The sequence below is a fragment of the Equus przewalskii genome, chromosome 6, assembly GCF_037783145.1.
Source record: "Equus przewalskii isolate Varuska chromosome 6, EquPr2, whole genome shotgun sequence".
Lineage (NCBI taxonomy): Eukaryota > Metazoa > Chordata > Mammalia > Perissodactyla > Equidae > Equus > Equus przewalskii.
The window spans coordinates 51,303,812-51,322,324 of record NC_091836.1 but is presented as its reverse complement, the minus strand read 5'-3'; the positions used below and the strand labels follow the sequence as shown (position 1 = coordinate 51,322,324).

The 18,513-nt window shown below is 39.0% G+C and overlaps 1 protein-coding gene across 1 annotated transcript; it reads right to left on the bottom strand.

Annotated features, from left to right (window-relative positions):
• Positions 1-4,412: 4,412 nt before the first annotated feature.
• LOC103563605 (olfactory receptor 7E178-like) lies at positions 4,413-17,682 on the bottom strand. The gene is made up of 3 exons (XM_070626618.1): positions 17,521-17,682; positions 6,574-6,737; positions 4,413-5,355 (listed from the first exon to the last, which is right to left on the bottom strand). Exons 1-3 carry the CDS (start codon positions 17,680-17,682, stop codon positions 4,413-4,415), a joined length of 1,269 nt encoding a protein of 422 aa, XP_070482719.1.
• Positions 17,683-18,513: the final 831 nt, after the last annotated feature.

Sequence of the window (18,513 nt, the reverse complement as noted above, 5' to 3'; positions counted from 1 at the left end):
ATGTCAGCCATACTTAGTATAGCTCATGAGCCAGGGAAACCCACTCTTTTCACTGGTGGTCTACCAGAAATCCAAAGAAAAGAGCACCGGTGAGTGGGGGCCTCTGCCTGTAAAGAAAGGAAGAGAAATGCCAAGTTGAGTTGGCGGGAGAGAATATTGTCTAGGTGCCCTATGAGTGAAGTCTCACTGTCTGAATTAAAACATGACATCAGCCCTTTTGATTGCAAGACCTTTTTTATGTAAAATTATGTAAACTTTTATGTAAAAATTACATAAAATGCTGTACTCTTATCCTCAACTGTAAAGTGATAATAATGTTTGTTTCCCTGTTTTGGGGGTAGTAATGCAGTTTTATCTGTGCGTTGAGCTCTCAAGTCCATAGAGCTTAGCTTACTACCTGGCACACAGAATCGCTAAGTAAAGGTTTCTAATATAGTGATACTATCATTTTCTTCAGTATAATCTTTATCACCTTCCTGATCCCTGATCAGTGCTTTGTGAACAGTTTATTGGGACTCATTCCTGCTGTCATGGGGAGCATGTCATACCTACAATTGTAGAACCACTGTGGGAGAAAAGCAGAACTTTGAATGACAGTTTTTGGATCCCCACTAGAACCAAAAACAAACTATGCAGGGCTCTGAGCTGAAACTTTGCATAGCAGTGCCCTCCCATCTGTTTGTCCCAACTCTTCTGTTTGTCCTACTGATGAAAAAAAATGCTCTTGACAATCACTTCTCCATCCACCATCTCTATGGTATTCACGTGACTGTTTGGTGTCTCTGCTGGAGTATGACCAAGGAATGAGAATCCACTGAACATCTCCTGCATGGCAAGCAATAAAGGTTCACACTCTGTCCTCAGGACTGGCAGAGAGACAGAGTTATTCATGGGCCTCTTGATGCAGACGGTGATTCTGATGTGAACCCCGCTGGACTGGGACCAGGGTTCTGAAGGGCTGGAGGCACAGGCTGATTATTTACTCTTCTATGTCCTTGATAGCTCAATGCACAGAGCTCATAATTAGCAAAAGTTGCCCATGATATCCCATTCTCTGAGGACTTGCTATTATTATTGGAAGAGGAAAAGGGAAAAGAGAATGTATTTGAAGAGTTCTCTTTTCAGGAGGAAGCTTACCCATACTCCTCACTTCTGATTTCCAAGTTGCAGGGATTTTATAAATTCAGATGATTTTTTTCAATCAAAAAAAGCAATGTGTGACTTGTATGTCTGCAAATTCATTGAGTTCATCATGCTATGTTGGGAGAATTATGTCTTCTTTACCAAGAATCTAATGTAATTTCCATTTTCTTAATTAAAATTTATGTCTCTAAGGAGAATTTCCTATGTTTCTTTCTATATTCCTTGGGGTTTTATGTTTAAAGGTGTATGTTTTTGCTATTTTGAATGACAGCCAAAGTTTTAATTTTTCTGTAAAATTTATGTATGTCGGTACATTAAATAACCATTTTGACATACTTATTAAATTGACAATTTGCTTAAATACTACAGGGGATTTCAAAGATGTCTGCATTTTAAATATGGGCTGCTGTCATCTCAACACTGGACTAGAAGAGGATCTGATTCCAAGGTCACTCATGTGGCAATGGCAGCATTCAGGTCTTTGTGTGCTGTTGGCCATAGGCATCTCTCAGTTTCTTGCTATATGGGCTTCTCCATTGGGCAGCTGACAACATGGCAGCTATCTTCCACCAGCATGAGCTAGTGAGAGAGTAGAAGGCGGCTGACAAGTTGAAAACCTGAGTCTATTTACACATTAATGTTAAGGTGATATACCAATATTTTTGATAGTTTGTTCCTTGGATGCAAGCCACAATGTCCAGCCCAATTAAAGATGGGTATATACAAGTGCACAAATAATAGGAGGCAGGAGATATTGGGAACATCTGAGAAGCAGCCCACCACAAAAACCTGACCCTCTATCAGGGATTTGAGCTGTAAGCACAAGATTCTATAGATGTCTCTCTACTTTCCAGCATAGTCCCCAAATCTTCACATCATCATCTTCTCAATAAACCTTTACTGGAGAAGGACAGGCACATGGAAAAACTTGCTCTGCTTTAGGTATTTCTGCCAACCCTCCACCCTCCCATGCTGCTCCTGGCCATGTCATAAGGAGTCTCCCTAGTTTCTCTTATATCAACAGAGTCCTTTCATCTTTGCCAGGAGAAGTCACAGCCATTTCTGCACCAATACAATAAGCAACTCTAGAAGCTTCTGATTTATGCTCAACTAGTAAGGGCTCATCTCCCTCCAAATATGTTTTCTTTAGAATCTTTGTATTTGAACTCTTGATGTCTTTTTTAAAATGTTATTTTGGATTACGTAGTGAGGTAAAGTGGAATGTATGGGAATCATGATTTGTGGCAGCCTCTATATCTTATCTTTGACGTCCTATTGGGTCAGATTTCTTTGTATGAGGAGCTCAGAGATTGAGTTCTCATTAACTGATAGGAAGAAAGCTTGAGTATTTACCCGGTTAACTTGGATATGGGAGAAAGTATACTAATTACGCGTATGTGCATCAATGTCAGGGGAAAGTTTTAGGGAGCCCAAATGACCAAATGGCAGGAGTATAGAGAAGGATTAGAGAAGGAAGTTTGAGTGTTGAGACATTTTGTATGTTTGGGTGGGAAGATAAATCAAAAATACAACTGTAGGAATTTCATAATGGGAAGAGCCAATCAAGTCATAGGATCATTGTCAGTGAAGTTGTTAGGCAATTTAGCTTAGCAGCAAAAGGCAGAGTAAATTAAACCAGTTATTGGATGGCTTTTCAGAAAGCCAAGATTGCTACCTCAGAAACTATGTGTAGCATTTCTAAAGGAAAGATTGATATGTACTTAGGTACCTGGGTATGTAGCAGAAAAGAGAAGGAGCCCATGACACATTGATCATGAGAGAAGGCAAGAAAGCATGTTTACAAAGTGGAATCCAAAAGAGCCTGTTCCTGGTGAAAGGAAAGATCTCCCCTTTGCTGAGCACATTGTCCTTTGCCACCCTTGAGTAATGAAAATGAAGATATAGTTAAATTTATTCATAATGACTTGGGTGACAATGATCTACAGGCACAATGAGAACCACACAGCCACTAGAAATATCATACCACTACTTTAAGTATCAATTGTATACCCTTGACCAAGACATAATCGTTACAATCACTTTCTTGTCACAAGCTCACTTTGCAATCTTCCAATTGCATCTCACAATGTAGCTTTATGATTTATCAGCCAGGGTTCAACCAAGAAAAGAGAAACCACACTAGTTATTTTAGTGAAGATAATTTAAGTATTGCTAAATAGTTATTAAAACATGAAAAGCATAAAAGAAAAATTATTGTAATATAGAGTCAGAGCTGTAGGATGTAGAGAAAATATGATGGGCTAAGGGGTATATGGAAAAGGTTGGGCATTAGTGTGTGTGACCTTTGCTGACTGTAACTGGAAGAATCTAAAGGGAAGCCAGAAGGAACATCTGAGCTTTGGTTTATAGATTCCCAGCCCACTCCCACTGTCACCCCTCACACAGAATCATAAATTAGATTACAGAAGGCTAGTTTTGGAGAAGAAAACAATAGCTTAATACCCAATATATAGGACCAGCTCTAGCATGTGGAGGGAGGAAATAGGTGAAAAAATATTACCAGGAACATGAGAAAAAAATCACATTGCCTGTTACTAGGGCAAATTCTTTCAAGTCTTCTCCTTTATGAACTCTGATCACTTTAAGATCTTCAGGACCTGGTCATGAACAGTAAAGGACCCAAGACATATCATTTATTTTTGAATAAAAGAGCTGACAAAATTTAACAGATCTCCACATTGGCTGCATATTAGACTCACCTGAGGAGCTGTTAAAACCATTCACACTCTTTTCACTCTGCAGTCTAATTAAATCTTAAACTATGGTTGTGGGAATCCGGCATGAGGATTTTTAAGTCTCATCAGATGCTTCCAGTATGAGGCCAAGCTTGGGGACCAGTGACACACATTCTCTCACACAATCTGTATCAATAGGTTTGATTGAAGTCAAAGTTTTATGGAAAATAGACATGGAAAGTGCAAATGGTTGAGAACTGTATATATATTAAAAGAGAGAGTTCTGAATTTCCACAGGATGCCTAGGTCATAGGCGACAAACACAGAAGATTCCAAAGATGTAATAGGATTCAATTGTGCACTGATTCTGACACATGTGGGACCCCAGAGTACCCCCTTAATCCCATCAAATATATGCCCAAAAAAGCAATTTTCAGATATGATAAATCAAGACAAATGATTACCATGAGCTACAAAAACTATGTGACCAAAGATGCGTGTTTGCCAATTCTAGATGTTTAGTTTTGCAATTATTTCTAATCCACAGAACAAAAACTGGCACAAGTATTGAGACTAGGCTGTTCTGTTGAGGAGCCTCTGCATGGCCTTCTTGATGTCCCTGTTCCTCAGGCTGTAAATGAAGGGGTTCAGCATGGGAGTGACTGCAGTGTACATCACTGAGGCCACCACATCCTTCCTGGGGGAAAGTGAAACAGGAGAACTGAGGTACACCCCAAAGCCAGTTCCATAAAACAAGCTAACAGCTGACAGATGAGAGCCACAGGTGGAGAAGGCTTTGTACTTCCCGCCTGTTGATGGGACTCTCAGAATGGAGGAAATAATTCGAATATAAGAGAAAAGGATCCCTGAGATGGGAATACCACCAAAGATGGCAGCAATGAAATAGATTAATATTTCATTAGTGGAGGTATTGTCACAGGCAAGCCTGAGGAGTTGAGGAGGATCACAGAAGAAATGAGGAACTTCCACATTCTTGCAAAACGTAAGTTGTGATATCATTAAGCAGTGCAGCTGGGAGTCCAAAAGACTGATCAAAAAAGACATCAGAACCAGGAAGCTGCAGAGGCGTGGGTTCATGATGACCAGGTAGTGCAGGGGATAACAAATAGCTACAAATCGATCATAGGCCATCAGAGTTAAGAGTAAACTGTCCAAACATCCAAAAAAGTAAAAAAAAGACAACTGAATCAAGCAGCCCACATAGGAGATGACTCTGCTATGAGTTAGAATGTCCAAAATCATCTTTGGGACCGTAGTAGTAGCAAAACCGATGTCAGCCACAGATAGGATGCAAAGGAAGAAGTACATGGGAGTGTGGAGGTGGGAGTCAGAGCTGACAGCCAGGATGATCAGCAGAGTCCCCAGCACAGTGACCAGGTACATTGACAGGAACAGGCCAAAGATTAGAGGTTGCAGCTCTGGATCATCTGAGAGCCCAAGCAGAAGGAATTCCAAGGCATCTGTTAGATTCTGGGATTCCACATAGCAGAGACACCTTTTGGAAAATAAAAGAGAGTCGATATAAAGGAAAGAAGTATACAGGTACCCATAAGAGTGTCTATATTTTGGATCCAATCAATTCATATATAAAGTATTCATGCTTGAGGATCATACCCTTTTAGCAATATTTCTCGGTGTGGCAAACACAGTCTTCTTAGAACTCTGTTCTCATTGGCTTTTGCTCCATTCACCTGTTTCTATGTGCATCCACTTTGGAAAGACTAGGCTAAAAATTTAGAGGCACGAGGATACTTAGAGATTTTAAAAATCCATAGTCATACTAACATAGCAGTTCCCTTCTTTGATGGAAACAAAAGGAATAAGAAATACAGTCTCCTTTAGAGAAAAAATTATTGTAATTAAAGGACATTAATAAGCACTCAAATGTGCTTTATTTTATTCAAATGCAGGGCAATTAATATGCTTGATTTGGACTATTTATAAACACTCTGTAAGAATGAGGTAAGTGCCTGACTCCATTTTTTCAGTATGATGTTTGGGTGCTAAAGGTTTTTAAATCATGCCTTTCTCTTGCCTCTGCCCAGTAACTGGGCTAGCTGATAAAAAAGACTGGGTCCTCCAGTGATTAAATAAGCCCTAGGGATGTAACGTACACTATGGTGACTATAGTAACAATACCGTATTGCACATTTGAAAGTTGCTAAGAGAGTAGATCTTAAAAGTTCTCAGCACAGGGGAAAAAATTGGTAACTATATATGGTGACGGATGTTAACTAGACTTATTGCGGTGATCACTTCACAATATGCAAAAATACTGAATCATTGTGTTGTATACCTGAAACTAATATAATATTATATGTTAATTACACCTTAATTGAAAAACAAAGAAAGCCTGGATCTGTCCTCCTTTGGCAACAGGGAGAGATTCAAACCTCACAGGCCCATGCACAGAGGCAGGAAATCTCACTGTGAACCTACACCATAGCTACAATAAAAAAAAAAACCGTCGCCAGCCACTTTCTTTGAACTCTTCTGTCATTTCAGACCACTTTAGGCCTGCTGTGCTCTGTCCAGACAGGGAAATCTTTATACAAGGAATAAAACTTTTTATACCCTCTTGTGTGTATGCTGTTATCAGTCTCAACATCCAAGCCAAATTGGGATGTCCATGGAAGCGGAGGCCCACCCTATTTCTGCAGAGTGTCCACTACACTTGATGCAGCAAGTGGGGCACAGAGACAATGACCACCACCCTGAGAGGTCTTTCTTCTCTTGCTCTGGCTGGCTCCCTTGCTCTGCTGTCTGATGACAAGGATGCACTTTGAGATGCTGCCTCCTAGAAGCTTGCACTTTGGACTGTGCTGCATTTGTTGAGTCCTTCCCATTGAAACCAAGAATTAAGGGGTTAAATTTTCTCTGGGCCAGAAAAGAGAGAAAAAAAATTTGAAATAATCTTTGCTAACTGCATCTGGGCATACTCAGCATAAACAAGTGTTTTTTAAAACTAACCAGGTCTTTCTTTCTCTCCTTCGTATATGAATGAGCTGTTTTTCTCAGGAAATCAAGGTCCAAACATCAAGAAGAATGGACATTCAGCCTCACAATGCCAAAAGCAGGCTGAGGATGGAAAGTAACCAGAAAAGTCCAGACACTCAAGGAAAAAGTGGTTTCATCCTCAAGGCCAAATGCAGGCTGGTGGAAAGGTTCCAACCAGCAAGGATACATTCTCCCCCTCCTCTACCTAAAACCCAAGCACATGCTCCCCCTCCTGTACCTAAAAGCCCAAATAAGAACCCCTACCTTTTTCCCTTCAAGGAGGCATATTTGAGTTTTAACTCCCATCCCCTCATCTGGTTGGCTTTTGATAACAAATCTCTTTCCTTGCCACAAGTATGATATTTCAGTGATTTGAGTTTCCTGTGCATCAGGTAACAAACCTGTGTTTGTATTTGGTAACACAATCTTCCCTTATAGACACAATTTACCTAATTTAGATGTTTCAATAATTACTTGGCTATTAGAGATGAGAGTATGGGGTTGAGTCCTTCCTTAATGTAGCCCTAGGTCTTGTGTCGCAGGTCAGATCGATCTATCTGAATGTCCTAGAACGAAGCTGTGACTAACACTAGGGCCAGGGGAAAAAGTCTTACCCTGATTGGTTGTGTGTTTAAACCAGGCATTGGCCTTGTGGATGGAAAGGATATATCCTGAGCAAGATATAGTTCCACTGATTGGTTGCTGATGAAAGAGTGGTCTTTAGGGAATTAGGAGAGAGAGAGAGATAGGCAAAGAAAGAGAGAATGAAGAAGAAAAACAAGAAGAAGAAAAAGAAGAGGAAGAAGAATAAAAAGAGGAGGAGGAGGAGGAGAAGGAGGCAGAGGAAAAGGAGGAAGAGGAAGAAGAGGAGGAGGAAGAGGGAAGAGGAGAAGAAGAAGGAGGAGGGGGGAGGGGAGAGGGAAGGAGGAGGAGAAGGGGAAGTAAAGGAGAAGGGGAAGGAGGGGAAGAAGAGAAATAAAATATCTGGACATGAGGGGGGAAATTGAAACAGAAGTATACAATCTGACCCCATTGGAAGTCTAACATTTATTAAAAGAATTTATAGAACAAAAAATGAAATGGCGCCAATTAGCTTTGGCATCTCTTCAATGTAGGTTCTGAATTAGCTTTAATATTGGCTGAAAGCACCAAAGGGCAAAACTTTGTGTCGTCAATGAAAACAGGGGCTCAGATCACAGCTGTGGATCCCACTAAATTTGAATAAAATACTCTCTATAATCTTAGGGAGGTTCTTCAACATAAAATTAGAGGCCAAAGAGTATGCCTCGCCTTCACCATTGGAACTATTATCTTGTCTGAATTCCCCATTGCAATAGCACCCATTGACCTCAAAAATCCTAGAATGTACATGGACATTCTGACTAAATTAAAATTAAATTAAGAAAAGACCTAAGCAGTTTTTCACATCCTGTTCTGTCTCCTTTACTCCCTCACAGAACTATTCACTTCTGACACTTCTGGTCACTAAATGAGGGGAAATCTCTTCACACCAGCTGTATGTCTGACAATTTATTTCAATTCTGACACTATTTGCCTATAGTGTCAGATCCCACAGATTAAAGGGTCAGTCCCCCAACACTGCTCCCACTTCAGATGTCAATCACAAGTGGTAGGTCCCCAGGTTACGCAAAACTTCTGTTCAACTTGGCGACAAATTAGAGGTTCCCACAACCTCCTCCTCAGGTTCGATTAATTTGTCACTCTGGGAAGAGTGCTTGAAGAGAAATGACCAATCTTATTCATTTATTTAGTTATACAACATCCCTGGAAGGGATCAAAGCCCAGGCAGGAAAGCCCCCAGTGTGTGGAAGCCATATGCTGTGTTCCTGTGAAATAACAAATGGTAACCAATATTTAAAAGAGATTTTTAATAGATACATATTTTGTTTTTATTGCCTAGTCTGTGCCAACCACAGTGGAGGTGTTGGGAAATCAGAAATTAATGAGACTGAGGCATTTCTCTGCAAGCATTCTGTCTGGAGTGACCTGGACAGATAAAGAAAAGTTTGAATAAATTGGTTTGGTTTTTTTCTTAATTTTAACATTTTATTTAACCAACTATACAAAAAATAATATAATTTCACCAATATACAAAATTGAGATGTTTTACATTTTTTGGTACTTCTTCAAATTCTGGTATTCCATACTGACAGCGTATATAAATTTGGACTAGACACATTTCAAGGGCTCAATAATGACATGAAACTAAATTTTAAGGAAAGACATTGTCCTGTGCCCTGTAAATGGAGTCTTGCTGCTTGGATCCCAACCTGACCCCACCCGTTTTTAACCCCAGGACATGGTTCAAATTAAATAAACATACTGTACTCCTCTCCTCAACTGTAAAATTATATGTGCACATATATCATGGAGGGTGATTATGGAGATGAAAATTAAAAACCCATACGCAGCACATAGCTTGGAGGCTGTCACAGGAAACCCTATGTAAAACTTCATAATATAATGGTTATTCTCCTTATCACCATCATGATCATAATCATCACATTCATGATCATTTTGGAGTGCTTAGGAGATGGTTTGGAGAAATCCATTTCCTGCTCCTGTGTGGGTGATGCTTATGGAAGCTAGACATGGTGGTGGAGGAGAGCCACATTTTAAATGACAGTTACAAAATCCCTAACAGAAAAGGAACATAAACTTCACTGGCCTCTGAGCTGAAACTCGCATATTCGTGCCCTCCCATCTGGTTATCTCAATTGTCTTGCTTGTTTTGATAGTGAGGAAACAAGATCCTCTATAATCTCACCTCCATCTACCATCTCCCTGGGCACTCACTGGTCTGTGCTGTATCTCTGCTGGGTCATGACTTAGGAGATTGGATCCACTGCCCTCTCCCGCCTGGTGAATGATGAGGGCTGAGACTCTGTTCTCAGGACTGGCGGGAAGATAGACTCAGGCATGAATCCCTTGATGGAGACAATGACTCTGAGAAGAGGAATGAAGCCTAGCTGGGGCTGCCACATTAAAAGGCTGGAGACACTGGCTAATTATTTAGTCCCATATGTCTTTGAGAACTTAATGCACAGAACTCGTAATTAATGAAATTGGTCCATGTTATCCCAATCTCTGAGGACTTCCTAATATTAACAAAAGACGAAAAGGAGAAAAGTGAATGTATTTACTTGAGTCTGGGCCCTTCCTCTTCTCAGAAGGAAGCTCATCTGTACACCTTGCTTGTGATTTCCAATTTCAAGGATCTTAACATAAACTCCAGACTCTTTTCTTTCTCAATTTAATTATGACTTTTGGAGTTTGACATCTGCAAATCCACTGTGTCCTTGATGTAAATTAGGGAGAATTAGGTTTCCTATAACAAGAATCTAAAACTATGTCCTTTTCCTCAGTTAAGACTTTTGTCTTGAAGAAAAATTTTCTATTTCCTTTTTTTAAGGCTTTTTTACTATGTAAATGATGGCCCAAGTGCTAGTTTGTCTCTTTCAGTGATGTATGTTGATATATTAGAAGACTATTGACTTTTATGTTCTTATTACAACTTTATATTTCTCTTAAATAAATCAGGGTTTCTAACAAGACTGCAATCAAGATGTCAGCTAGGTCTGTGGTCACCTCAAGGTTTGACTGGGAGAGGACCTGGCCCAAGCCCTCTCACATAGCTGTTGGAAGGATAACATTATTTGTGCACTGTTGGCCAGAGGCCTTCCTCAGTTCTCTGCCACATGGGAAGCTCACAGGTGGCAGCCGGTTTCCATCAGAACAAGCAGATAGGTGACAGAGAAACAACGGCCAGAAATTTGAAAGCCAGAGTCTTTCTGTACTCTAATCTCAAAAGTGACATCTCATCAGTTCTGTCACATTGTGTTGGTTGGAAGCAACCAACACTCAGGGGGTTTATGATAAGTGAAATAGGTCAGATAGAGAAAGATAAACACTGCATACTTTCTCTTATATGTGGAATCTAAAAAAGTCAAACTCTTAGAAACAGAGAGTAGAATGGTGGTTACCAGGGGCTGATGGGTTAGGGAAATGGGGAGATATTGGTCAAAGGGTACAAACTTCCAGTTATAAGATGAATAAATTCTGGGGATCTAATGTAGAGTATGGTAACTGTCGTTAACAATAATATATGATATACTTGAAAGTTGCTAAGGGAATAGATCTTAAATGTTCTCACCCCAAAAACAGAAGTGGTAATGAAGTGATGTGATGGAGGTATTAGCTAACCCTATGGTGGTAGTCACTTTGCAACATATAAGTGTATCAAGTCAATACATTGCACACCTTAAACTTACACAATATGTCAATTATATCTCAATAAAGTTGAAAAAGAAATATATCAGCCTTAGAGTAGATAATGATGGTGATGATATTTATATTTACTTAGTTCTTACATGTGCATATTGTCTGTTTAATTCTAGGACGCTTTCAGATAAATATCATTAAAAATGAAACATTAGAGGCAGTGAGAGTTATAAAAATATATCCCAGGGTACTCAGGTAAAAAGAGGAGCTGATGTTGTAAATCAAATTTTAGCCTCCAAAGCCCATATGTTGAAACTATACACTGGCCTCTTAATTATTGATTATGTTGGTTTGCCCTTATTGATCCGCTACTATTCACTAAACAGTATTCTATTCGGTCTATTTGGTAGTATCTTCTCAACCAGCCTCAGGTAAGTGCTCTTGTTATCATAAATCTACAAATGAGGAATTTAAATAGAAATGTTATGTATGATACTTAAAGTTATACAGTTTGTGACAGCAGACTACTTACGAATTACTGGAGTGCTTATTAAATTAACTTCCTTAGTGCTGCAATAGGATTTACCATTTGAATGAAACTACCATTTGATTCATCCATGACAAAATTATGTATAATTATTATATTGCCTTTGAAGATAAGCAGTATGCACTTAATTTGCTGCTGAGAATTTGGGAGCTCAGAAAGGAACTTTGACTTGCCAAAATCTTCAAATTTTTGAGTCAATATCTGGGCAGTGGAGTGTCTTCATACTCCACATTCTTTTTTTTTATTTCAGCAACATTGGATTATAACATTATAGCTTTCAGATGTAAATTGTAGTATATTTCTAATTCTGTGTAGATTACAACATAGTCACCCCCCAAAAACTAACTATAGTCCATCACCACACACGTGAGCCTAATCCACCCTCTTGCCCTACCCCCTCCTCCCTTCCCCTATGGTAGCCACCAATCCAATCTCTGATGCTATGTGTTTGTTTGTCGCTGTTTTTATCTTCTAATTATGAGTGAGATCACACGGTATTTGACTTCCACCCTCTGACTTCTTTCACTTAGCATAATACCCTCAAGGTCCATGCATGTTGTCACAAATGGCCAGATTTCATAATTTCTTATGGCTGAGTAGTACTCCATTATACACATATATCACATCTTCTTTATCCATTCGTCCCTTGACGGGCACCTAGGTGCGCTTCCAAGTCTTGGCTATTGTGAACAATGCTGCAATGAACATAGGGGTGCATGTATCTTTATGCCTTTGCATTTTCAAGTTCTTTGGATAAATAACCAGCAGTGGGATAGCTGGATCATATGGTAGGTAGATCTATTCTTAATTTTCTGAGGATACTCCATACTGCTTTCCAGTATGCTTTCCAGTGGCTACACCAGTTTGCACTCCCACCAGCAGTGTACAAGGGTTCCCTTCTCCTCACATCCTCTCCAACACTTGTTGTTTCCTGTGTTGTTAATTATAGCCCTTCTGACCAGAGTGAGGTGATACCTCGTTGTAGTTTTGATTTGCATTTCCCTCATAGCTAATGATGTTGAGCATCTTTTCATATGCCTGTTGGCCATCCATATATCTTCTTTGGAGAAATCTCTGTTCAGATCTTTTGTCCATTTATTAATTGGGTTGTGAGTTTTTTTGTTGTTGAGCTGTATGAGTTCTTTGTATATTTTGGATGTTAATCCCTCATCTGATATATGGTTTGCAAATATCTTCTCCCAATTGTTAGGTTGTCTTTTTGTTTTGTTGATGTTTTCCTTTGCTGTGCACAAGATTTTAGTTTGATATAGTCCCATTTGTTCATTTTTTCTTTTGTTCCCCTTGCCTGGGTCTGACATGGTATTTGAAAATATGCTGCTCAGACCAATGTCAAAGAGCGTACTGCCTATGTTTTCTTCTAGAAGTTTCATGATTTCGAGTCTTACATTGAAGTCTTTAATCCATTTGTGTGTGGTGTAAGATAATGGTCTACTTTCATTCTTTTGCATGTGGCTGCCCAGTTTTCCCAACACCGTTTATTGAAGAGACTCTCCTTTCTCCATCATATGCTCTTGGCTCCCTTGTCGAATATTAGCTGTCCATAAATGTGTGGGTTTATTTATGGGATCTTGATTCTGGTCCATTGATATCTGTGTCTGTTTTTGTGCCATTACCATGCTGTTTGCTTACTCTAGCTTTGTAGTATATTTTGAAATCAGGAGGTGTGATACTTCCAGCTTTGTTCTGTTTTCGCTGGCATCCTTTGGCTATTCGGAGTCTTTTGTTGTTCCATATAAATTTTAGGATTCTTTCTTCTATTTCTGTGAAAAATATTGTTGGAACTCTGATAGGGATTGTGTTGAATCTATAGATTGCTTTAGGAAGTATGGACATTTTAACTATGTTAATTCTTCCAATCCAAGAGCACAGAATATCTTTTCATTTCTTTGTGTCTTCTTCAATTTCTTTCAACAATGTTTTATAGTTTTTGGTGTACAGATCTTTCACCTCTTTCGTTAAGTTTATTTCTAGATATTTTATTCTTTTTATTGCAATTTTAAATGGGATTGTATTCTTAATTTCTCTTTCTGCTACTTCGTTGTTAGTGTAGAGAAACAAAACTAATTTTTGTATGTTGATTTTGTATCCTGCGACTTGACTGTATTCATTTATTATTTCTAAAAGTTTTTTAGTGGATTCTTCAGGGTTTTCTATATATAAAATCATGTAGTCTGCAAAGTGACAGTTTCACTTCCTCTTTTCCCATTTGGTTCCCTTTTATTTATTTTTCTTGCCTGATTGCTCTGGCTAGGACTTCCAATACTATGTTAAATAAAAGTTGTGAAAGTAGGCGCCCTTGTCTGGTTCCTATTCTTTGATGGATAGCTTTCAGTTTTACCCCATTGAGAATGATATTAGCTGTAGGTATGTCATACATGGCCTTTATTATGTTGAGGGATTTTCCTTCTATATCTGTTTTTTTTAGAGTTTTTATCATAAATGGGTGCTGGGTCTTGTCAAATGCTTTCTCTGCATCTATTGAGATGATCCTGTGATTTTTATTCTTTGTTTTCTTGATGTGGTATATCACGTTGATTGATTTGCAGATGTTGAGCCATGCCTGCATCACTAGAATAAAATCCACTTGATTATGATGTATGATCTTTTTAAGGTATTGTTGTATTCAAATTACTAGTATTTTGTTGAGGATATTTGCATTGATGTTCATCAGTGATATTGGCCTGCAATTTTCCTTTTTTGTGTCATCCTTTTCTGGTTTTGGTATCAGGATAATGTTGGCTTCTTAAGATGAGTTAGGAAGCTTCCCTTCCTCTTTAATGTTTTGGAACAGTTTGAGAAAGATAGATATTAAGTCTTCTTTGAATGTTTGGTAGAATTCACCAGGGAAGCGAACTGATGCTGGACTTTTATTTTTTGGAAGGTTTTTGACTACCGTTTTGATATCCTTACTGGTGATTGGTCTATTCAAATTCTCTACTTCTTCTTGATCTAGTTTTGGAAGGTTGTTTGATTCTAAGAATTATCCATTTCTTCTAGATTATCCAATTTTTTGGTGTATAGCTTTTCATAGTATTCTTTTATAATCTTTTGTATTTCTGAGGTGTCCATTGTAATTTCTCCTCTTTCACTTCTGATTTTTTTTTATTTGAGCCTTCTGTCTTTTTTCTTGGTGAGTCTAGCTAAGGGTTTGTCAATTTGGTTTATCTTTTCAAGGAACTATCTCTTGGTTTCATTAATTTTTTCCTTTTTTTTTAGTCTCTATTTTCTTTATTTCTGCTCTAATTTTTATTATTTCTTTCCTTCTGCTGTTTTTGGGCTTTATTTGTTCTTCTTTTTCCAGTTCCTTTAGGTGCACTGTTAGATTGTTTAGTTGGGATTCTTCTTGTTTGTTGAATTGCTATAAACATCACTCTTAGGACCGCTTTTGCTGTATCCCATAGATTTTGGCATGTCATATTTTCATTTCATTTTCATTTGTCTCCAGGAATTTTTTTATTTCTCTTTTGATTTCTTCATTAACCCAATCATTGTTCAGTAGCATTTTGTTTAATCTCTACAGTTATGTGGCTTTTCTGATTTTCTTCCTGTAGTTGATTTCCAGTTTAATACCTTTGTGGTCAGAAAAGGCACTTGGTATTATTTTGATCTTCTTAAATTTATTGAGACTTGTTTTCTGGTCTAATATGTGATCAATCCTGGAGAATGTTCCATTTGCATTTGAAAAGAATGTGTGTTTTGTGGTGTTTGGATGGAATGTTCTACATATACCCACTAAGTCCATGTGATCTAAATTGTCATTTAAGGCCAATATTTCCTTATTGATCTTCTGTTTGGATCATCTATCCGTTGGTGTAAGTGGAGTGTTAAAGTCCCTTACTATTATTGTATTACTGTCAATTTCTCCTTTTATGTCTGTTAATAGTTGCTTTATATATACAGTTGCTCCTATGTTGGGTACATAGACATTTACAAGTGTTATATCCTCTTATTGGATTGTTCTCTTTATCATTCTGTAGTGCCCTTCTTTGTCTCTTGTTATACCTTTTGTTTTAAAGTCTGTTTTTTCTGATATAAGTATTGCTACCCCCACTTTCTTTTCTTTGCCATTTGCATGGAATATCTTTTTTCATCCTTTCATTTTCAGTTTGTGAGTGTCTTTAGGTCTGAATTGTGTCTCTTGTATGCAGCGTATGTATGGGTCTTGTTTTTTTATCCAATCATCCACCCTATGCCTTTTGATTAGAGCATTTAGTCCATTGACATTTAAAGTAGCTATTGATAAATATGTATTTCTCTACATTTTGTTACTTTTTTTCTGAGTGTTTTAGTAGATCTTATCCATTCCTTTCTTCTTCTCTTGCTCTCTTCCCTTGTGGTTTGATGGCTTTTTAAATAATATGTTTGATTTCTTTCCCTTACTTATTTGTTTACTTACTATAGGTTTCTGGTTTGTGATTACCATGAGGTTCCTATATAGTAGTCTACATATATAGCAATCCATATTGAGTTGATTGCCTCTTTACTTGACCTCTTTCAACAAGCTCCTCTTTTACTTCCCTCCTCCCACATTTTATGTTTTTGAAATCATATCTAATCTCTTATTTTGTGTGTATCTATCCATTACCCTCTTACCATTAAAATAAGTAATTTTAGTACTTTTATCTTTTAACCTACATATTATCTTCATAAGTGGTTGATCTGTTACCTTTACTGTATTTTTGCCTTTACCAGTGATTTGATTGCCTGTTTTTTTGGGGGGGGGAGGTGATAATATACTTATTGCTATATGTGATCATCTCTTTCCCACTTCAATAAGTCCCTTAAGCATTTCTTGTAAAACTTGTTTCTTGGTGATAAACTCCTTTAATTTTTGCTTCTCTGGGAATCTCTGTATCTCTCCTTCCATTCTGAATGATAACCATGCTGGATAGAGTGTTCTTGGCTGTAGGCTTTTTCCTTTCAGCACTATAAATATGTCATGCCACTCTCTTCCAGCCTGTAGGGTTTCAGCTGAGAAGTCCGCTAATAGCCTTGTTGGCTTTCCTTTGTATGTCACTTGTTGCATTTCTCTTGTGAATTTTAACATTCTCTCTTTATCTTTAATTTTGGACACTTAATGATAAGGTGTCTTGGTGTGGGCCTGTTGGTGTTCATCTTGTTTGGTGGTCTCTTTGCTTCCTGTACCTTTGATGAGGATTTTTAGGCTGCTTAATTTTAAAATGGCTTATGATGAGGATTTTTAGGCTGGTTAGTTTTAAAACTACAGATGAGATTCAGGCTCCAAGGAGTGGAATTTGTTTGCCCCTTGTTGGGACACATTTACATTTGTAAGGTAAATCTCTATCTGTAAAAGGTGCCTCCCTCTCTGTACCAGGAAGAAGAGGAGAGATGACCTTGTCCCTAGAAGCTCTTAATGGGAAAGGCAAGAACTTAAGTTGGTTGCTGTCTGGCAATCTCATGTAACTGGTTTAGGGTGGTGGCGTCTAACCTTTCTAACCTTTACTTGATCCGATTTGATTCTTGTCTAAAAGTCATGGGATCACCCAATGACCAGACCCCACCTGCACTTATACCATTTTAACTTTTTTCATGTTCTTTCCTTTGTCTTGTAAAGAGATGATTCACATACCCATGCCTTATAAAACTAGCCCTAACCCTCAACTCAGGGCAGCAGCAGGAGCTCTGACTGCCCCTGGGTACTGTCCCCACACACCAGCTCTGCCTGCCCATGGGTCCTGTCCCCATGCTATTCTATACTATTCTCTAAATAAAAGAGCACTACTGCCATATCTTAAGAGTCTAAGAAATCTTTCTTTCAACTCCTCGGCTCACCGACCCCGCATCATTTCTGGTGGCCCGTACGGGGACCTTGCTTCAGGGGATCTTCCATACGGGAAACTCCTGTACGGGGATTTGCTTCATCGGCTTGTGAGCTTGAGTTCCGGTAAGTGCCCTTTTTCCTTGTGCCTTTCTCTTTTTCGAGGATGGATCTAAATTCACTTCTCCATTGGGAACTTTCTTGGACAGCTGTATGAATCCACGTTTGCTGCCCATGGCTACTCTATGGGGCAAATCGTGGCATTCAGCTTGAAGAGAATCAGTACCTTAAGCCTCAGGGTGATGGAGAATTAATTAATCCATTCCTTCCTGACTCTTATCTCTAATAGACAAATTTTACGTGGGCGCGGGACGGCCACTTAAGTCATTAGGACGGCCGCCAATCTCCAAGACTCCCGTGGAAGGTTTCTTTTCCTAAGGCTGGATTGGGATCCCTCCCTCTGGCACCTGGCCACTCTTCGAACTGCGGGAAGGTCCCAATCGGGACTCCAGTTCAAGAAAAGTACCAAACTCTAACCTTTGGTGGAGTATGGGAACCCCTTCTTGGGAGAATGGCTCCAGGCTGCAATTGGGTAGAATGTCCCCCAGACTGGCGGAAAATTCCTCACTGTTTTCCTCTATCTTTTCATCTCTCTTAAAGTTCTCCTTTTTTCTTGGGGACCATTCACCAGGCACCTGTTACTGCCAGGCATAACAGGGAAAGTATACAAGGGATGCAATGCTGGGGGACGCCCCCATCACCCCTTGCTATAGGAACCCCACAGTAGGAACAACGGGTAGGACGCTGCCCTAGGTTCAGGGGGGATTTTTCAAGGTAATGGACCAGTTTCATTCCTCTCTCTTAGAGTTACAATGGCCATTTTCGTCTCCGTTTGAGCTTTGCAACTGGGAAACAAAGAAATCTTTAAAGAGTAAAAGGCTCCACCCCTGGGAGCCCCAACTTTGGGTTTCTGGGCCTGATCACCCCAGCAACCCTAAGTGGGGGTGCCCTCTCTTGACGGTTGACTCATTGAGTATTTTAGTCACCTACTGAGTCGGCTATGAGGG